At 43.0% G+C, this 19,720-nt stretch overlaps 1 protein-coding gene across 1 annotated transcript in view; it reads right to left on the bottom strand.

Moving 5' to 3' along the window:
• The window catches only part of sgip1a (SH3GL interacting endocytic adaptor 1a), a gene marked incomplete at its 5' end in the record, with an annotated part of 139,282 nt that overhangs the window by 12,655 nt on the left and 106,907 nt on the right, over positions 1-19,720 (bottom strand). Inside the window, 4 exons of the mRNA XM_078219370.1 lie at positions 1,405-1,537; positions 2,407-2,562; positions 9,801-9,912; positions 14,613-14,672. Coding sequence (XP_078075496.1) covers positions 1,405-1,537; positions 2,407-2,562; positions 9,801-9,912; positions 14,613-14,672 — 461 coding nt within the window. The remainder of the gene's footprint in view (positions 1-1,404; positions 1,538-2,406; positions 2,563-9,800; positions 9,913-14,612; positions 14,673-19,720) is intronic.

Raw genomic sequence — 19,720 nt, 5'->3', positions numbered from 1 at the left:
AACCTGGTGTTGTGAGACTTCTTAATAGGGCCAAACACAGATATCAAATGTAAACAAGTCTTTTCTAGCTACGTCTAAGAATATATTAATCTGGTAATAATTAAAATGTTCTGATTAAAAATATAAGTATTACCCTTAGTCATTTTTTAATAGGAGGAATGATGATGGAAAGCAGATTCTAATATTAAATGCACACATCTCTCTCTCACATTCACACACATTCACCTTCATACACGAACACACCCTCCTTCACACCCTCACACACACAAACACACACCCACCCTCACACACACAAACACACACCCACCCTCACACACACAAACACACACCCACCCTCACATACACAAACACATACCCACCCTCACATACACAAACACACACCCTCCTTCACACCTTCACATACACAAACACACACCCACCCTCACATACACAAACACACACCCACCCTCATACACACAAACACACACCCACCCTCACATACACAAACACACACCCACCCTCACACCCTCACATACACAAACACATACCCACCCTCACGTACACAAACACACACCCACCCTCACATACACAAACACACACCCACCCTCACATACACAAACACACGCCCTCCTTCACACCCTCACATACACAAACACACACCCTCCTTCACACCCTCACATACACAAACACACACCCACCCTCACATATGCAAACACACGCCCTCCTTCACATCCTTACATACACAAACACACACCCACCTTCACAGCCTCTCACACACATAGAAACATAGAAAATAGAAGGGGGGAGGCGATGGCCTAGTGGTATTATCACTAGACTACTAATCCAGAAACTCAGCTAATGTTCTGGGGACCCAGGTTCAAATCCCACAATGGCAAATGGAGAAATTTGAATTCAAGGAAAAATATTTGGAATTAACAATCTATTGATGACCATGAAATCATTGTTGATTGTGAGGAAAAACCCATCTGGTTCACTGGCTCCAGAGCCACAGCAATGTGGTTGACTCTCAACTGCCCTCCAGTAAATGCTGGCCAGCCAGCGACGCCCATGTCCCACGAAAAAATGAAAATAAAACAAACACACGCCCTTCCTCACATCCACACACATGCACCCTCCCTCACACACACCCTCCATCACATCCTGCTGAGTATTTCCAACATTTTCTGCTTTGAATTCTGATTTCCAGCTTTGCTTTTGTTAACCAAGCAAATTTTTCAGAGAGATTGCATTTCAATCATTCTAAGCGAATTGTGATTGTACGCACAGTAATTATTGCACAAGGCAAAACATAAACCCTCTCCTACACTTGGATCATCATTTTAATTTGTTGAAGGCCAATCTAACAGAGCATATTTTGAGAAATTAATTACTGGTTTGTAATGTGAAAGCCTGAAATCCACGTACCTGATACTTTAGCATATCCACATTATAATAGGTGGCTGATGGTTTCTGCTCAGCCACTTTCTTTAAATGAGTCATTAGATTTGGCATGTTTACCCAGAATTCTTTTGTATTGGCATCACTTTGTGAAGTGTTACTAGACGAGAGAAAGAAGAATTTATCAGCCAACAAGCTTTAGCCAAAATTAAGGGGTGAGGGGTCAAGTGAACAAAAAATGCTGATTGCTATCAAGCCAGCCAGTACTATGAAGAGGTAAGGCAGGATAGGGATATATGTGGTATTGAATTCTTCATCAGAACTGATGTCTGAAAGGTATAAAGGCTTTCTTAGAAAGGGTGGAAAAAAGCCAAGAAAAAGGGGGAGGGAGGGGAACTGAAACAACAGCTAGACAAATCCCAGGGAGGGAGTAAATGGCAGACTGAAATCTAATACAGTTCAATCTTTAGTCTGGCAATGGTTGCAGGGAGTTTTTGATCTCCCTGGGTTTGCAAACTTATGACTTTTTAGTCCGTGCACTGTGATGCTGAAAGAACAAACATGGTTTGCTGAAGACACTGGCACATTGTGGGGTATTGGATCTACAGATTAGTTGGCTTCGGATACCTTAACTAAAATGGTTATTCAAAATGCAGAAGGCTAGGTAGTAAATACCGAAATTACTGAGTCCAATTCTGCCTTCACTCACGCAAGACAACTCCAAATAGTGATCAGGAGTTGGAAACCTGACTGATTGGTGTCTCCCACAGGATAAACAAATCATGGCATCATTTATGATCAGTTAATTCAAAACATCTCTGGATGAACACTGACATTCTTGGTCTCTGTGGTCCTAGTTCCACGCTGCACTGATCAACAGAGCAGCGTGAGGAGGGTTCAGAGATTGTTTGTGCAGCAGGCAAGAGTGTAATGACAGCACCTACTGTACAAATCAATTGTGGCACTGGTGTACACGGATAAGCTGCTTTCTTGTCTCTTGGCTAGTCTGTAGTCTCGCGCTGAAATTACCTGCAGAGAAGTTGGGGATTGGGCAGGATGTGTTCCAACCTGCTGCAGTTTGTTATGCAAAATGTGAGAACTGCGGGGCACTGGTTATTGGCAAAGTGCCTGGTGATCCCAGCTGGAAACGACAGAACCATTTCTCCAGTAATTTTCACAATACATCTGTTAATAAAGAGAAAGCTAAATGTCAGAAATAACAACTTATAGGTGTGAGCCAGGCTCAGTCCTGTCAACACCTGATCTCCTTACATTTTGCAGCAAATAAAGGGTCCTGGACAGTGATTACAAGGCAAAGATCCAATCACATAATTACAAGAGTTAGAAACAATCTTGATCTATTGAATAAAAATATTAAGGCTAATCTAATGAAAACTTAGAGTAGATAGAAAGCACTGTTCACAGTGGTGAAGGGTCAAGAATCAGAGGTGATGTCAGGTGATTGGCAAAAGAATCGTAAGTGGCAAAGTGAAAACCTTTTTAGGCAGAGAGTGATTAACATGCGGATTGCACTGACAGAGCGTGTGGTGGTATTGAGGTAGGCCCAGGGAAAAGGCACCAGCAATACATTTAATTATATATATATATATATATTCTATTTAATGCTAACAATGTATGATACTAATAAAATGGAGTTTAATAGTTTGAGAGGCATCATGGAGCTAGCTGACTCGCTAACTTGACCACATTCTGGGGGATATTCAGTAATACAGACAGAGCAAACAGCTCGTTCAGCACGGCCTCCCACTTTAGCTGCCTCTGAGTAACTGCTAACAGCTCACTAGACAGAGACAAAGGAGCCTATGTCAATGTACAGAGAAGGCCCAAGGACAGTTGATAATGAGGGCGGGAAAACATGAGAAAGGACACCTATCTGTTCATGAGCTGATCACACAGCCTCATGGTGCCCAGTTATTAATTTTATTGGACCTACATGCACTGTATGTAATCTGTAACTTTTATGATTGGATTGTGTGTCCAGCCGGGATGGGCTGAGTTGCTGTTTAAGATTTGATGATTTTCTGTGTTTGGTGGAGTTGCACATGGTCTGACTCTGTGACTTCTCCCCACCGACATCATTCAATAAACTGTTTGTCGATTGAATCAGGTTTGAGTGTTGGATGATTCTTCTGAGTTCATTCTCCCTCACAATTTGGTGTCGAAACGTGGGAACGGAGGACTTGGACAGCCACCTTGGGATATCCCATTCACCCAGCCTGAGCCTGAAATTAAGAGGGCCCACGTGAGGGCCAGGAATTAAGTGGGCAAAGGGAACAAAGACAACTTAGTATGAATATACTTTGACTCCACATTACACCGAGTTTGGGCAGGAACTCCGTTTCACTGTTTCTGAACTTAGATCTCATCAGTTGACAAGCGGTAGTAGGTAGTTTGTGAGAGGCGTTATCGGCCATTGGTTAAAGTATATCATAAGTTGTACCTATAACCTACTCCAAGTCTCGCAGAACTGTAAAGTGCACCTCAGAGTAGATTCTGACAAATCTAATCCTATCCAGAAATGGCCAATGAAAAGACAGAACTCAAATAGGAACTGGAAGGATACCTTACATGCCACCTGGGATAAAAAACCTTTAGATAGAATGATTAAATCCGGTTGGGAATCCCACCAGACACCTGCTGGTCAGAGAGAGTGGTGGAAAAAGGAAAAGAAAGATAAAGATGAAAAAGCCTGGGTTTTGATTCTCAGAACCCGCATGGAGCACACTACATGAGTACGTCAGTATGAAAGAGATAGGAAACAGGCCGCCATCATGTCTGGACGGACGATATGGCCAGCGGATTCGGGCCTAGTCTCTCTCGGAAACTTACCTTTACAGGAGGGCCTGTTACTATGCCGTACTGTTCTTTGTTCTCTAGACAGTGAACCAAGTGCATCGACTAGTGACAACGAGGTTGACTAGGGGATTCCCTAGATGTGGAGGTGTAAAGATATCACTGTGAGGATTGGGATACCCCTCCCCCACATGAGACTACCGGGGCAGTTAAAGCTGAACCTGTAAAGGTGAAATATATCCCCACATTCCCAGCCCAGCCGGGGGTGCCTGGGGCCCCGGGCACCCAGCACAACCGACCCGATCTGCCCAATCACCAATGACTTATGCCTCACTGTCCCTGGAGATAACCTGAAACTACTGGACAAACCGCCAGTCCTGCAACCTGGGCATAGTAATGAAGCATTCTGGCAAAAGATTGAGATGTCCTAATCTCCATAACTGGGATATTGCCGGGCTAGTTAGGACCAAGGTGCCTGCGAAATACTGGGAAAGTTTGTAGGCCGCCCACCAGGATGGAACCTGGTATGCAGGTGTAGCCACCGATCAACAACAAGAAGAACAAGCTCTCTTAGTTTTTAGAGACACTGTTACAGCGGCTTGGGGGAGGGTTCCAGTAAATTGGAACTTGATAGTGAGAGTGACCCACATAAAGGGAGTATGGGGGCTAAAAATCTGAAGCTTTTTTGGCACAGTGGTACAGTGAAAGCCACCCAACAATGCCCAGCCTTCATCCAAATGTACAAGGGTGGCTTAACCCGGCATACCAGGTTATTCTAAACATGGGAGTGGTAACATACAATAACCACGATGACATAGAAAACTGGGCAACCGCAGTGGATAACCAGCAGAAAGTTAAGGTCGCCCCAGTAGCAGCAAGAGGAAGGAGGTTAGAGAATTGTTTTAATTGTGATAAACCAGGTCATTGCCGTGCTGAGTACAAAGCCCCAAGACGTGATCATAGAAGCCTACAGTGCAGAAGGAGGCCATTCGGCCCATCGAGTCTGCACCAACCACAATCCCACCCAGGCCCTTTCCCCATAACCACATGCATTTACCCTAGCTAGTCCCCCTGACACTCAGGGGAAATTTAGCATGGTCAATCCGCCTGAGCAGCACATCTTTGGACTGTGGGAGAAAGCCGGAGCACTTGGAGGAAACACACGCAGACATGGGAGAATGTGCAGACTCCACACAGACAGTGACTTAAGCCGGGAATTGAACCTGGGTCCCTGACACTGTGAGGCCGCAGTGCTAACTGCAGTGCCACTGTGCTGCCCGTGGTAGTCAGAAAAGGTGTACAAATTGTAATAAGTAAAGTTTTATTAAGTTTATTTATTAGTCACAAGTAAGGCTTACATTAACACTGCAATGAAGTTACTGTGAAATTCCCCTAGTCACCACAGTCCGACCCTGTTCGAGTCAATGCATCTAACCAACACGTCTTTCAGAATGTGGGAGGAAACCCACGCAGACACAGGGAGAACATGCACATGACATAAAGGACTGCAGGTCAAAGGAGGGTAATGGTGCAGCTAGGAAGGATAAGTTTGCTTTACTTCAAAGGGCAAATAGTAGACCTGGACTAGGCTTCCCCAGGGATTTCACAATAGCTCTGATACTTTCCATTGGTTTATAAGTAAAGTCTTAGTGAAGTGTGACCTGACTCCATAGAAGGGCACTATTTTGCTGTATGTGGACAACAGACAGAGCACCTGGGAGCCATAACGGCAATCTTATGAACTCTAGAGAAAGCAAGTTTTAAGATCAACCCCAAAAAGGCACAAATCAGACAGACCCAAGTTTGATACTTAGGGCGCAACAGAAGTCAGGGAAGTAAGAAACTCCCCACTGGTCGCAAAATATTGATCGCTAACATGCAGCGACCTACAACAGGATGATGAGTGAGGTGAGTAATGGGTTTGTTCAATTACTATAGAAACTTTATCCCTCAGTTCACAACTTTAGCCGAACCTATCCAATGATTAGTAAAGGGTGGAAAACCAGGAATGGAATCAGTGGAGTGGGGAATTGAGCAGGAGGAGTTGTACTCAAAACTGAAGACTGGAGTAATGACAGCGCCAGCCCTTAAACTCCCAGACATGTCAAAACCCTTCCACATTTACTATAATATCGACGGGGGATTCTATAATGCTGTCATAACCCAGGAAAAAGGGGGAGCTATGAGACACTGAGTGCATGTTACTCTATCTAGGAATCTCCGGTGGTCAGGGGATTCCACCAATGCATTGCTGCCCTTGACAGTGCCGCATGGGCAGCGAGAGTGTGTGAACCAGTTACTATGTGGAGACAATTGATTATCCACATCTGACACACCATACTGGAGTTACTGAACACCGGGGAGACCGAACACAATGTCTGGTGCACGACAGCCACCTCGGAGGCAGTGTCATTGCCCAAAGAAAAATCCATTAGGATAGTTAGGGACAAAGGACTTAACTTGGAGGAAGGAATGACAGCCAAGGGAGAACTCCACCAGTGTCAGGTGGAGATGGACGAGGAGGTAGCAGGAGAGATAGCAGATGAACCCCTGCAGAACCCAGATTTGATCCGATATATTGACGGATCCAGACGTTACGTAAACGGACAGTTTTGTACCGGATGGGCTGTAGTAGACCACACCGGCACTGCAGTGCTACTGGGAGGGCTAAAAGGAACAGTGTCCACCCAAAATGCAGGAACTGTTGGCACTAACTGAAGCTTTAGCAGAGGGAATGTGTGTGAATATCTTTACGGACAGCCAATATGCATTTGGAGTGGTACATGATTATATGGTTGCTTGGAGTAGACAGAGGTGATTAACATCAGGAGGGGGTCATATAAAACTTGAAAATGTGGTTTGGGAACCAGGTGGAAGTAGCCAGAACATCAGTAGAAGCAGCTGTGATAAAGATCAAGGTCCATCTAAAGGTTGAGAGTGCAGGACAGCAGAGAGATATGTTAGCTGATCAAGCGGCTTATGAAGCTGCTGAAAGGGCGACCCCACAGGCTATACGAATGGCTGCTTTGGAGCCGGAGGAAATAAATACAGTTAGATGGGATATCAATGCTGGAAGCCCATGCTAAAACAATTAATCATCTCATCGATAGGGAGCGGGAGGATGCTGGAGGGCTCAGACAAGGACGGGCATGCGATGTTTACGGTCTGTGGATAGTGGGACAATTAAGGCACAGTCTAGAGCAAATCCAAAGGGGCGAGGGGCCAGACTGGATCGACAGCCCACATTTGGCCTGGTTGGCCAGACAGAAAGGGATACTGGATGACTGCACCCTGAAGAGTCTTACCAGGGTATACCCAGTGATCCCTGACTGTGAAATAGGTGAAGCCTCCAAAGTAAGGGTGGTCCTAATGATCCCTGTAGTCACCCAGGACTCAGGACCATTCCTGCAGGACCAACTAGAAAACATTGGCGTTGTGTTGGCAATACCTCCCTCCGATATTATCCGACCGAAACGTCTGCCATACGTAGGAACAACACACTATATGGGATTTCCCTCACGGGGTGTAAGCAACAGGGTGGTATTACGGTGTGTCCTCACCCAGTGGGGAAGGGGGAACTGGATGAATGTGGATTTAATCGTGCTGAGGGTTGTGTCTTAGAGATTGAACCTGCTCCCATGCATTTTGCCAGGATTGGTTACAGGAACGAGGGAAATTACTGCATCTCTACTCCTGAAGAATCATATTGTTACAGTAATTTCCATTGCCCTATTCCATATCCAAATTTTTGCTTTACACCCCATGACCAGTCAACTTAGGACGAGCCCGATTAGTCCATGTTAAACACCGAGAAATGGAAACTATTAATGCCACGGATCAGCTCCATGACCATTTATGGGATTATGGAGAAGCAGAACAAGCTCCTGTTCCACATTTAGGAGAGGTACTAAGGGAACTGAGACTTTGGATTGGCCAGTCAGTAAAACACAAATTTTATTCAGCAGTTGGCGGTAAAGTCCTTGAGCAGGATACCAACCAGAACTGGTAGGAAAGGGTATGGGACTGGGGAATGAACATGGGGAATAAGCATTCTTGGATTCGGATAATATCACATATATTAATAGAGGTACAGCTGATCTTGGCACTAGCATGGGGTGTGATAGCATATCGATCATGCAGACAATATGCTTTACGAAAGAAGGCTGCAGCGAGGATCAAAGAGAATAGGCAGGTATTTACATCAGAAGGAAATATTAATTTGAAACACATTAATTTGATCTCGACAATCGGGATTCCTGAAATCACGTGGCTGGCCAGCATGTCAGAGGCAGGGAATACCGGACAATTAAGGAAAAGGGGGTTGAGCTAATGGTGTCAGTTACTGGGACTAGGGCTAGTTCATTACTGAAAGGGGGGATTGTTGAGGTGGGCCCAGGGAAAAGGCACCAGCAATACATATCATTACTAGAAATATACATCAGAATGGAGTATAATAGTTTGAGAGGCATCACGAGGTTAGCTGACTGGTTAGCGTGACCAAATTCAAGGGGATATTCAGTAATACAGACAGAGCAAACAGCTCGTTCAGCACGGCCTCCACTTTAGCTGCCTCTAAGTAACTGCTAACAGCTCACTAGACAGAGACAATGTACAGAGAAGGCCCAAGGACAGTTGATTGTGGGGTCTGGAAAACATGAGAAAGGACATCTATCTGTTCATGAGCTGGTCACACAGCCTCATGATGCCCAGTTATTAATTTTATTGGACGTATATGTACTGTATGTAATCTGTAACCTTTATGATTGGATTGTGTGTCCAGCCGGGATGGGCTGAGTTGCTATATAACAATTGATGATTTTCTTTTTTCGATGGAGGTGCACATGGTCTGACTCTGTGACTTCTCCCCACCGACATAATTCAATAAACTGTTTGTCGATTGAATCAGGCTCGAGTGTTGAATGATTCTTCGGAGTTCATTCTTCTAACAGGTGGAAACAGATTCAATCATGGCTTTCAAACGAGAATTGGATTAGTGTCTGAAAAGAAAACAAGATGCTGGGTTATGGGGAAAGGGCAGAGGATGGGGACTAATGAGTTGTTCTTGCAGAGAGCCAGCAAAGATATGATGGGCAGGAAAGCCTCCTTCTGTCCTGGAACCATTCTATGATTCAATAGTTTCGTGAAAAATGGGATGTCAAAAGTTAAAAAAAAAATCAATCACCACACTTTGTACTTAAAGGGAATGACTGCCTCAGAGCAGAAGAAAGGATTCAATTCCTTCAATTGTTTCTTTTTTTCTCATCTCCTGAGGCAACTTACATATCTAAATCTGGACAAGGCTATTCAACCTTGGATCTGCATCGTATTGGTATCAGTTATACCTGCACTTACTAGCAGGAATTATTGGACAGTGATCAGGAGTTCTTGCCTTGGCTAATTTTTATACTCCTATATTCAGGGGCACAAGGACCAATGTGAAATACCTGCTGTTTCCCTAACTAGGATCAGCTAATTGTCTACAGAGTAAAAGGATCAAACCTGGGATCTTCCTTATCTGTGAGAAGCCATTTACTGCTTTTACACAGGATTGAGGTCCATTACATAATGTTTACCATTTCTACTAGAAAGTTCATGAGTTGTTTACTCACTTGCTTGGGTCTGCTCCTTTGAAATAAGCATTGACAGTTTCTGTAAAGGCTGCAGCAACAGGGAGCGTATCCTGTGCACCCATGGTCAAGGGACTGGGTCCTCGGGAAGCCCCTGCAATGGAAGTAAATACATTTCAGCCTTTAGTTACATTGGGCTCATTTGAATAAACAATCCATTCAAATAATACAGTAATGACTTAAGCAGAGCAAAAACAGAAGAGCAGCACATGCGTGAGATAGTTTCGACGTGGTTTAAATCATGCAGGTAGTATTAAAAAGGCAAATTGAAAACTGGTGAAAATACATGAGAAACAAAATGACGGATTACTTATTTGTGTACTCTTTATGTAAAATCTTTAAAAGTCTTGGGGGATAAACTTGGTACTAATAAATTTTACACTTTGCAGATAAACTGGGTCATGGGTCAGTTACAGAGTGAACTTAAATTTGAGTTATGAACTTCTCGTTAGTACTTTTTAAGGATAGTTACTATGATTTTCCATTTGGGAGTTGCACTATTACTCCTTCGGTAACTTTGAGTTCAAATAAACCCTTTGATGATGTCATTGAATAAAAGAGGACTTCATGTTAAACATCAAGACGAATAACATATTTTCATCCCTCCTTTCTTTAAGACATTGATTCTTTCAGGAGTAAATTTCTATTGGTATTAACTACATTCTGATACCTCCTGGAGGTGGTCATTCCTGACGGTGGAGCCTAAAACCAGGCCATCCCCGCCTATCCTTACACAATGTTACACATGCATATTTTCCCACATGGGTCAATGGATTAGCAGTAAGGAACAAGGACGTTGACTAATTGTTGCCTTCCCTACCCCTGAGGCTACTGCAAATGTAGCACCCTCATTGATTAGCTAGCTGAACAACAACCAAAAAGGGAACCTGGGATCTCCATGGTCCAACTTCAAGAGAAACTTTCAATTTTGCTGTGGCCTGGACCAGAGACCTTGACTCTTCAAGAAATCTTTTGAAACAAAATAAATGTAAATAACACTAATGTTTTATGAAGGACTGGCACTGGGGCAGTTTGCAAACTAACCACTTCCAGTGGCAGCAGTTCAATAATATAAAATTGTTATAAAGATCTTGGTGACTTACTGGTCAACAAATTTCCCTGACCCCTTCAGCTTTCTTGAGAATTAACATTCATTCACCACAGGGTTGACAATAATGAAACTAATGTTGCTTCAACATGCCACTTGCTGTTCCAACCCTGAAGTTCTCCTCACCAAGCATGATGGCAGGGGAGAGTCAGTGATCAGGCAGAATGGCCTCCCAGGAGTGAAACCATGATCAGGCAGGGGACGCGGCTAGCGCATTTTACTTGGGGTGCGATGACACCTGGTTTCCCTAAGCTAGGGTAGGGTAAAGGATCAGGGTAGCCAACGAGGTTAAACTGAGGCTTGACCTGATGCAATTTTTCAAAGCCATCTGGGCCTTTTGGCTAAGATGAAGCGTTAGATCAAGCCCAGGAGGGGTTGCAATGCCTCATCCTGTCAGCTTGGATCTTGTTTGATAAAGCCTAAGATGGGATGCAATTTCTTGTCTTGGCGGCTTGGATCTTGTTTGGCCCTCATGTGGGGGCCGTGATTGGACTTAATTTGAATTGGCTTTTTTGATTAGAAATAAAGTACTGAAAGGTACCAAAATAACATGCCACTTAGAGTTTTTACTTTGATATCTCTTCAAGGACTGCATTGATCAAATCATTCTACATTCAATAATAAAATAAGATACCTAATACACTGTAAGATTACATCTTCCCACTAAATCTTTCTGAAGCTTTCATTCAAAAGTTAATATATCACACATGTGAATACTTAGCCTTAGTAATAACAACTGTCCCGTTGTCTCTTCAGCTAGCAATGACACAAAAGGGGCAGGATCTTGTGTTAAAGAATTATTATTCATATGAATGAGAAAAATGACTAACACTCCCACTTGTCTGATTAGAACGCACTGAGACACCTCAATAGGACAGAAGTAAGTGCACTACAAACTCTGGTAACTAAATCAGAAAGGTCTCCCATCTAATTTTTGGTCAATGCTGAATTTGATGACCATAGCCATTCTATTTGGCCTTGAGTGCAGACTGAAAGGAAATCAGTCAGGTTACCCACACCATATCTGGTAACTCCACTGGAAAGTGAGTGTGGGGGTGTTGGGTGAGGACTTGGGTGCGATTACCTTTTTGGTTGAATACTTGCTAATATTTACTCCCTGGACTAATGCTAAGAAAGACCATGTACTGAAGAGATGTTGGTTCTCAAGAAACCACACCCTAGTAGCAATAATCTTCAGCAGTGGAGGGGAGAAATACGACTCTTCACCTTTTAGACATGGCTTGTCGCACTCTTCAGAGGGCATTTCCATTTGTCAGCTTAAAATGATACCGTTTTCTCAGCTGAAATCCCAAATCCATTCTCTTAATTAAAATAAAAATCATCACCACTCTAAATACACTGCATAACGGGAACTCCTGGGGTCACAGGAGATTATGCAGTCATATACTATAGTCTGGAGTGTCTGATTAGCTCACCACAATTTCTATAGGTGCTATTAGTATTGGGGGTTACTACGGAAACTGTAAGTACATATAATACAATATGCCCTTTCACTCTCATTAACAACAATGCTTGCTGTATGAAAAGGAAGGAAAATATGAAATTCAAATACTGTGGACGGAATTCTCCCAAAAAAATTCTAAGTGTAGAATTCACATGAAAACTGGAGTAATTCACGCTGGTTTTTTCAGTGGGCGTTCAGAGAAGAATCTCCCACGTTCTGTGCACTGCTGAGGTCACCAGTGAGAATATCATTAAAAACTAGGAGGCGGAGCCTATTCCCGCTGAAAAGGCTGGAATCAGCACACTGATTCCGCATACTGCGCATGCGCCAATCTGTCAGTGCCAAGTTCGGCACATGCACAGTGGCCCCACACTGATGGCCTCCTGATTGCTGGCCAGCTCGATTGCTGGCCAGCCCCGTGACCCCTGCAGTGCTGGCTTTCCGCTCCCCCCCTCCCCCCCCCACAGCCCGATCGCTGGACCCCCAACCATTCCGGGGTCCAGCCCGACCACACCCCTCCTGGCCCGCTGCGATCTCCAGCCCCTCCCACTGATTTCCCATCTTCAACAGTAATACCTCCCCCCCCCGCCCTACAACCCCCGACTGCTCCACCACAGTGCCTACATCCCCCCAGCAGGCTGACACAACCCCACCCCACCTCTCCAGCCCGCCCCCATCGCTGGTCTCCTTCTTCTCCCGCTGATCCTGTCTGCAGAGTGGCAGCGGGATCCCCCATCCCCACCGGAAATCCAGCACTGGGAGACATAAGCACGGCACACACCTCACGATTCAGCCGATAATAGAATCTCACAGCCCACTGCGCTAATGGGAGAATCGTGGCCATGTAATTTTATAATCTTATTAGCTTTCAGAATATTAATTTAAGTCTTTGTGATTTTGTTCAGTTCATTCATCTGTTTATCTTGTATATAATTATATATTTTATAATCTTATAAAGCCAATTATATTTAGAAGGACAATCTATATATGAATAAGTTAATTATTACTCTAGCCTTGCTGATTCCTCCATAATCAAATATATAATTCAGCTGGGGTCATGATTAATAATCAATGTATTGGCAAAACAAATATTTTTTCTTATTTTGTTGCAGGGATGACATTGCAAGTCTGGTAAAGTGATTGGATGCAATGTGCAAAAATAATATTATGCTGTCCCAGTGGTTTAATTGGTTAATGATCTGACCAGTAGAATACTGAGCCACACAGATCATGAAAACTCAAACTCAACCCTTGCCCTGTGTTGACTTACTTGATCTCAGTTAGAATAGAAATTGGAGTACATTTTGGCATCAGAACATCAGAGTAAGGGGACAGATTAAAGAAAACACTGCCTGGATTCCTGTTAGTGATCATTATCTGGTTCCTGGAAAGTTTGTGTTTACACGCATGTGCATTGGGTTCATCTATGATTGTCCCAGGGATATACTCTGTGGCATAAAACAAAATCTAGGCTCCAGCATAAATATAGCCACTTGGGTGAGGTACTGAAGGCAACTATCCCCCTTGGACAGTACTATAGCAACAGTAAAACAGAGGTAAAGTTTAGTGAATCTGGATTTTTCTGTTAAAGACTTGTGTTAAATATTATTATAGTGAATATTATTTCTAATAAATACTCTAATATATCTGACCAATTTTCTGAATGTATTTTAGAAAATCACACAGGCTCCCATGATTTAGTGACCATCATGACTGCATCTGCAATTTCCTGATGTGTTCCTGGTGGGCGAGGCGCTGAGTTTGGAACTTGCTTGGGTCTAAGAATGACATCATCATTGGGTTAAGGAAGGTTATTTCAATTATTGACCCAAAAGGAGGGAATGGGAAAACTTATTTTTAAAATGTTACCGATAAATGTAAAATTGGCATATCATCCGTCACATTGATTTTACTTTTAAAATAGGCAAATTAGAACATTCAGTCTATAGATTTGTACCTGCAGAACAATTGTATGAATAACATTGATCATGATTTATTTGTGGAATAAGAACAGGAATAAGTATTTCACAGAAAATTATTGAAAATCCAAGCCTTAAACAGCGTGCAAACAGAAAAATCATAATTAGACACAGTGAGCAGAACGGAAACTATATCATCAAGTGACACTTAGGAATGGTCAACATACAGGATTAGAGGCAGCAAGGCCAGAGAAGAAGAAAAAAAAACAGGAACAAATTCATGTAAATTGTTCATTACTTACCATCAAAAGTCAAATAAAACTTTCCTCTATCAAACCATACCAAGGAGGGCTGATCATTCTCTGCATGGTTAGGAGATGAAGCGGGATATGAGGATTGAAGGCAAGGGAGAGAGAAGGACACAGTGTGAGTCACACGGCAAGTCCATCACTCGTAACATAGGGGAAGGCCAGGTGCAGAATCAAAGCACTGAACCGTCACTATGCAAAGAGGAGAGAACCTACAGTGTTACTGAATTGACAAGTTTGCCTTTCATTTCTCTGTGAGCAGCTCAGCTCAACTCTGATCATAAGCAAGTGCAATACTTGTGTTTGACCAGTTTGGTCAGTGGCAGTAAAATGAGAAAATACTGGAAATACTCACTTCGATCTGGCAGGGGGTCATCAACCTGAAACAATAAATGTTTTTTCTCTCTCTAAGGATACTTACTGCCTGACCAACTGAGTATTTCCAGCATTTTCAGTTCTAATTTCGTATTCCAAGCTCCACAGTATTTTGATTTTGTGGCCAGTTGTAAAGTGCATCACTACTGGAAACGTATAATCTGCATAAAAGTTTGGAAGAAGTTGATTGAAGATAATGGTTATGGTAGTTGGAAAACATTTTAAAGAGAACGATTGTAATTGTTTTGTTCATCAGTGCAAAATCTTGTGCCAAGATTGTCTGAAACTCTTCATTTGCCTGAATGTCTTTGAACAGACTTCATCCAATTCATTTTAGAGGTAGTCAATTCAAAACATACCAAGTCAGAATGTTTTCCTCAATCTTGGATTTCTTCTGAAATCCTGCTGAAAATCCATGTGTTAAATGATGTATTTTAGCTTTCTAACCTTTTCTATTATAAACTGTATTTTATGATGACATGAAGTAAAAAAAAATGGGGGATGTTAAGTTTCCATATTTTAATGTCAGCCTACGTTGACTGAAGAAACTTAGGATGATCTTGGCAAAGCACCAGAATGCCATGTATTTTCAACATAAGAACGATAAGACTAATTAATATGAATGATCATAATGCTGCTCCTTGTAGTTACTCCTGGCAGGAGATCTGCTGTCATGCTTTGTCACATCCGCCTGCCCTGCACTATACTCTCACATCAACTGTGGTTCGTCTGCAATCACCCTGTGACATCCATCATCCAACTACATCTCGGTCGACCCCTTTCTTTGCTACCCTCCACTTTGCCCTCTGGAAAGATCTTTGGAGCTCTTCAGCTCTGATCAAATGGTTGAAACAGTGACATTTTCTTTTCTGAATGTCACTTTCTAAAGTTCTTTTTCCTCTTTCTATTTCAAGCATCTCATCATTTGTCTTATGGTCTCTATATGGAATTTTTAGCATATATCTCAACATCCACATTTCAATTTTCTTTCACAGATCTTTACATATTGTCCAAGCTTCTGAGGCATATGGTAACGCGCATAGAATGTAGCATTGTGAGTTTTTTTCCCAATTACAAGTTTTGTTAATGCATTTCTCATCTTCAAGAAGCACCCCATCCATCATCTCCAACATCCACTCCCTAACCACCAACACTCAGTGGCAGCAGTGTGTACCACCTAGAAGATGCACTGCAGCAACTCACCAAGGCTCCTTCAACTACACCTTCTAAACCCATGATCACTGCCAACTGGAAGGACAAGCACAACAGATGCATGGGAACAGTAAGTTTCTCTCCAAGACATTTGCCATCCTCATTTGGAAATATATCTCTTTTCCTCCACTGTTGCTGTAACAAAATCCTGGAACTCCCTCCCTAACAGCAATGTGGATGTACCTACACCACAAACATTGTAGCTGTTCAAGGCAGCAGCTCACCACCACCTTCTCAAGGGTAATTATGGGTGGGCAATAAAAATGCTGGCTGAGTGAGTGATACCTGCACCCATGAAAGAATTTAAAAATATCTCCAGTAAGTGTCTGCAGTTTGAGGAACTTCAGGTCATAGAACATAGAACAGTACAGCACAGGAACAGGCCCTTTGACCCACGAGGTTGTGCCGAACATAAACCCAATTAAACTAATCCCTTCTGCCTGGCCTTGGTCCATATCCTTCTATTCCTTGCATATTCGTGTGCTTATCTAAAAGCCCCTTAAACGCCCCTATTGTAACAGCTCAGTTGAAGAGCTGTTCTTGCATGGATGAGAGAAGGGGGACATTCAATCTGGGGGGAGTTAAAAGAACATAGTAGAAGGAGGGGTAGTATAGTTAGGGGAATGGATATTATTTCCTGCAATCGAGACCATAAATTCTGAAGGATTAAGGACATCTCCTTGGGACTGGAGAGGAAGTTGGGGTGGGAATGAAAGGATCCAGTTTTCATGGTGCTTGTGGGTACCAATGACGTAGGCAGACCAAGAAGAGGTGCTGCTGAGGGAGTATGAACAGCTAGAAACCAAATTAAAATGCAGAACCACAAAGGTAATAATCTCTAGATTACTACCTGAGCCACAAATAAATAGGCATTGGATAAATAATATCTGAGAGTTAAATGTGTCACTCAAAAATTTGTGCAGGAGACGTGGGTTTTGATTCATGGGCACTGGCACCAGTCCTGGGGAAAGAGGGAATTGTCCTGTTGGGACAGGCTTCACCCTAACCACGTTAGGGCCTGAATCCTGATGAATTATATAATTGGGGCTGTACTCACCAGAGTTTGGAAGAATGTGAGATAATCTTACTGAAACATGTAACATTCTGAGCGGCTTGACAGGATAAATGCTGGGAAGATATTACCTCTTTAGGGGAAAATCTAGAACCAAGGGACCCAGTTTAAAAATAATAGCTCTCCAATATAAGTCGGAGAATTTCTTCTCTTGGTCATAAGTCTTTGGAATTCTTTGGCCATAGAGGGCCTGGTTCATTTCCGGCCTCAGGTCACTGTCTGTGTGGAGTTTGCATATTCTCCCCGTGTCTGCGTTAGTTTCCTCTGGGTGCTCTGGTTCCCTCCATAGTCCAAAGATGTGCAAGTTATGTTGATCGGCTATGCTAAATTGCCCTTAGTGTCAGGAAGATTGGCAGGGTAAATATGTACGGTTACGAGAATAGGGCCTGGGTGGGATTGTGGTCGGTGCAGACTCAAGGGGCCAAATGGCCTCCATCTTCAATGGAGAGATCCTATTATTCTATGATTCTATGAGATCACTGACCGTTGGGTCACTGAATATATTCAAGGCTGATTTAGACAGATTTTTAATTGACAAGGGAATTAAGCATTATGGGGGTGGGCAGGCAGGAAAGTGGAGTTACGGCCACGTCAGATCAGCCATGATATTAAATGGCAGAACAAGTTCAAGGGGCCAAATGGCCTACTACAGCTCCTATTTCTCATGTTCTTATGAATCTCTCTCTGATTTAGCTGTTTGGCCTGCGACGAAGTTGACAAAGTATTTGGTGCAGTGCTGGAATGGTGCCAACACAAGGAAGCATGAAGTATGTTCACTGAATCACATAAGCTGGCCTGGGCACTTGAGCAATACACATTTCTCCAGATTTCTTTCCAACATGCTCCTTTTCTGCTTGTCTGCAGGTAAAGGCCACATGTTTTGGAATGCATTGCCTAAAAGGGTGGTGGAAGCAGATTCAACAGTAATTTTTGAAAGAGAACTGTCTAAATCCCTGAAAAGGCAAAGAGTAGGAGTGTGGAACTAATTGGATAACTTTTTCAAACAGTTGGCATAGACACAATTGATTAAATTGCCTCATCCTGCACTGGATGATTCTACAACAGTTAGCAGCACAAACTAGCCCCCCATTCATTGACTCTGTCTACACTTCCCGCTGCCTTGGCAAAGCAGCCAGCATAATTAAGGACCCCATGCACTCTGGACATTCTCTCTTCCATCTTATTCCGTTGGGAAAACGGTACAAAAGTCTGAGGTCACATACCAATCGACTCAAGAACAGCTTCTTCCCTGCTGTCATCAGACTTTTGAATGGACCTACCTTGCATTAAGTTGATCTTTCTTTACACCTTAACTATGACTGTAACACTACATTCTGCACTCTCTCATTTCCTTCTCTATGAATGGCATGCTTTGTCTGTAAAGCGCGCAAGAAACAATACTTTTCACTGTATGTTAATACATGTAACAATAATAAATTAAACCAGATCCAATCAAATCAAATGCTGACTGGATGGGGGAAGGTTAATGTAACATACGACCTCTGACAATATACGAGCAGAGGACCCTGGTGATTTGCAGGCTGGAAGCAATAGAGGGGTTTGGGGAGAGTAATGTCAGAGGTCATCCCCTACACTCATGGTTAGCATCACTGTTTTTCTATAATGCCCATTTACTATTTTGTACACAGACTGCAGCACAACACAGTCGAAACTCTTGCGTATATTGATTTTCAAGGGGAATCTGTTGAGTTAGCTTGAAAAAATACATTCTCCATCTGATGCTCTAGCTACCCGGGAAGAGAAGATGATACATTCTCGATGAGGCACCTCAGCACTCTGAATCATTCACTCCTACAATGGCAAGCATTAACCCTGAAACATTCACCATAAAGGACAGGGGAGGGAATTAACTTGGGAGTTATAGCAGGAACTATTTGATGAAGTACACATCACCAGCAGTCATCTGCATTTCATTCTCCCTAAAGGGGAAGAAAACCTACACCACACCCTGTAAATTTTACAGCTCTTCTGATAAGAAAGAGATTGAGGCACTGGGAGAAATGCTGTTGTGTTTATTGGCTTTGATTTACAGCTGGAGACTTTGGAGGTGCTGTTTCATTTTGCAAATGTATTAGGGACATATGCAAGAGGTCAAATGTCATAAACGGGTGGAATCCGGCCATTCATTCTGATGTGCAGCTGGGTGCCAATAGATACAATTGCACCAATTCGGGGAGGAAGCTGAGAATGAAACTGTACCACAAAGTAAGGAGGATGAGGAGGAGATGAATTTTGTCACTGCAATACACAGCTCTGAAAGTGTTATGTTTGCTGCACTGGAGTCAGTGGAGGCAGTAATCCAAGTGGTTGCAAGTGGGCCTACTAGATATCATTGGTATGGACAGTCTCTCTTTTGTTTAAGCAAAATACTGCGGATGCTGGAATCTGAAACAAAAACAGAAAATGCTGGAAAATCTCAACA

The sequence above is a fragment of the Mustelus asterias genome, chromosome 8 (genome assembly GCF_964213995.1).
Source record: "Mustelus asterias chromosome 8, sMusAst1.hap1.1, whole genome shotgun sequence".
Taxonomy (NCBI): Eukaryota; Metazoa; Chordata; class Chondrichthyes; order Carcharhiniformes; family Triakidae; genus Mustelus; species Mustelus asterias.
Note: the sequence above shows the minus strand (reverse complement) of the source record. Positions and strands in the feature narration are given on the sequence as shown.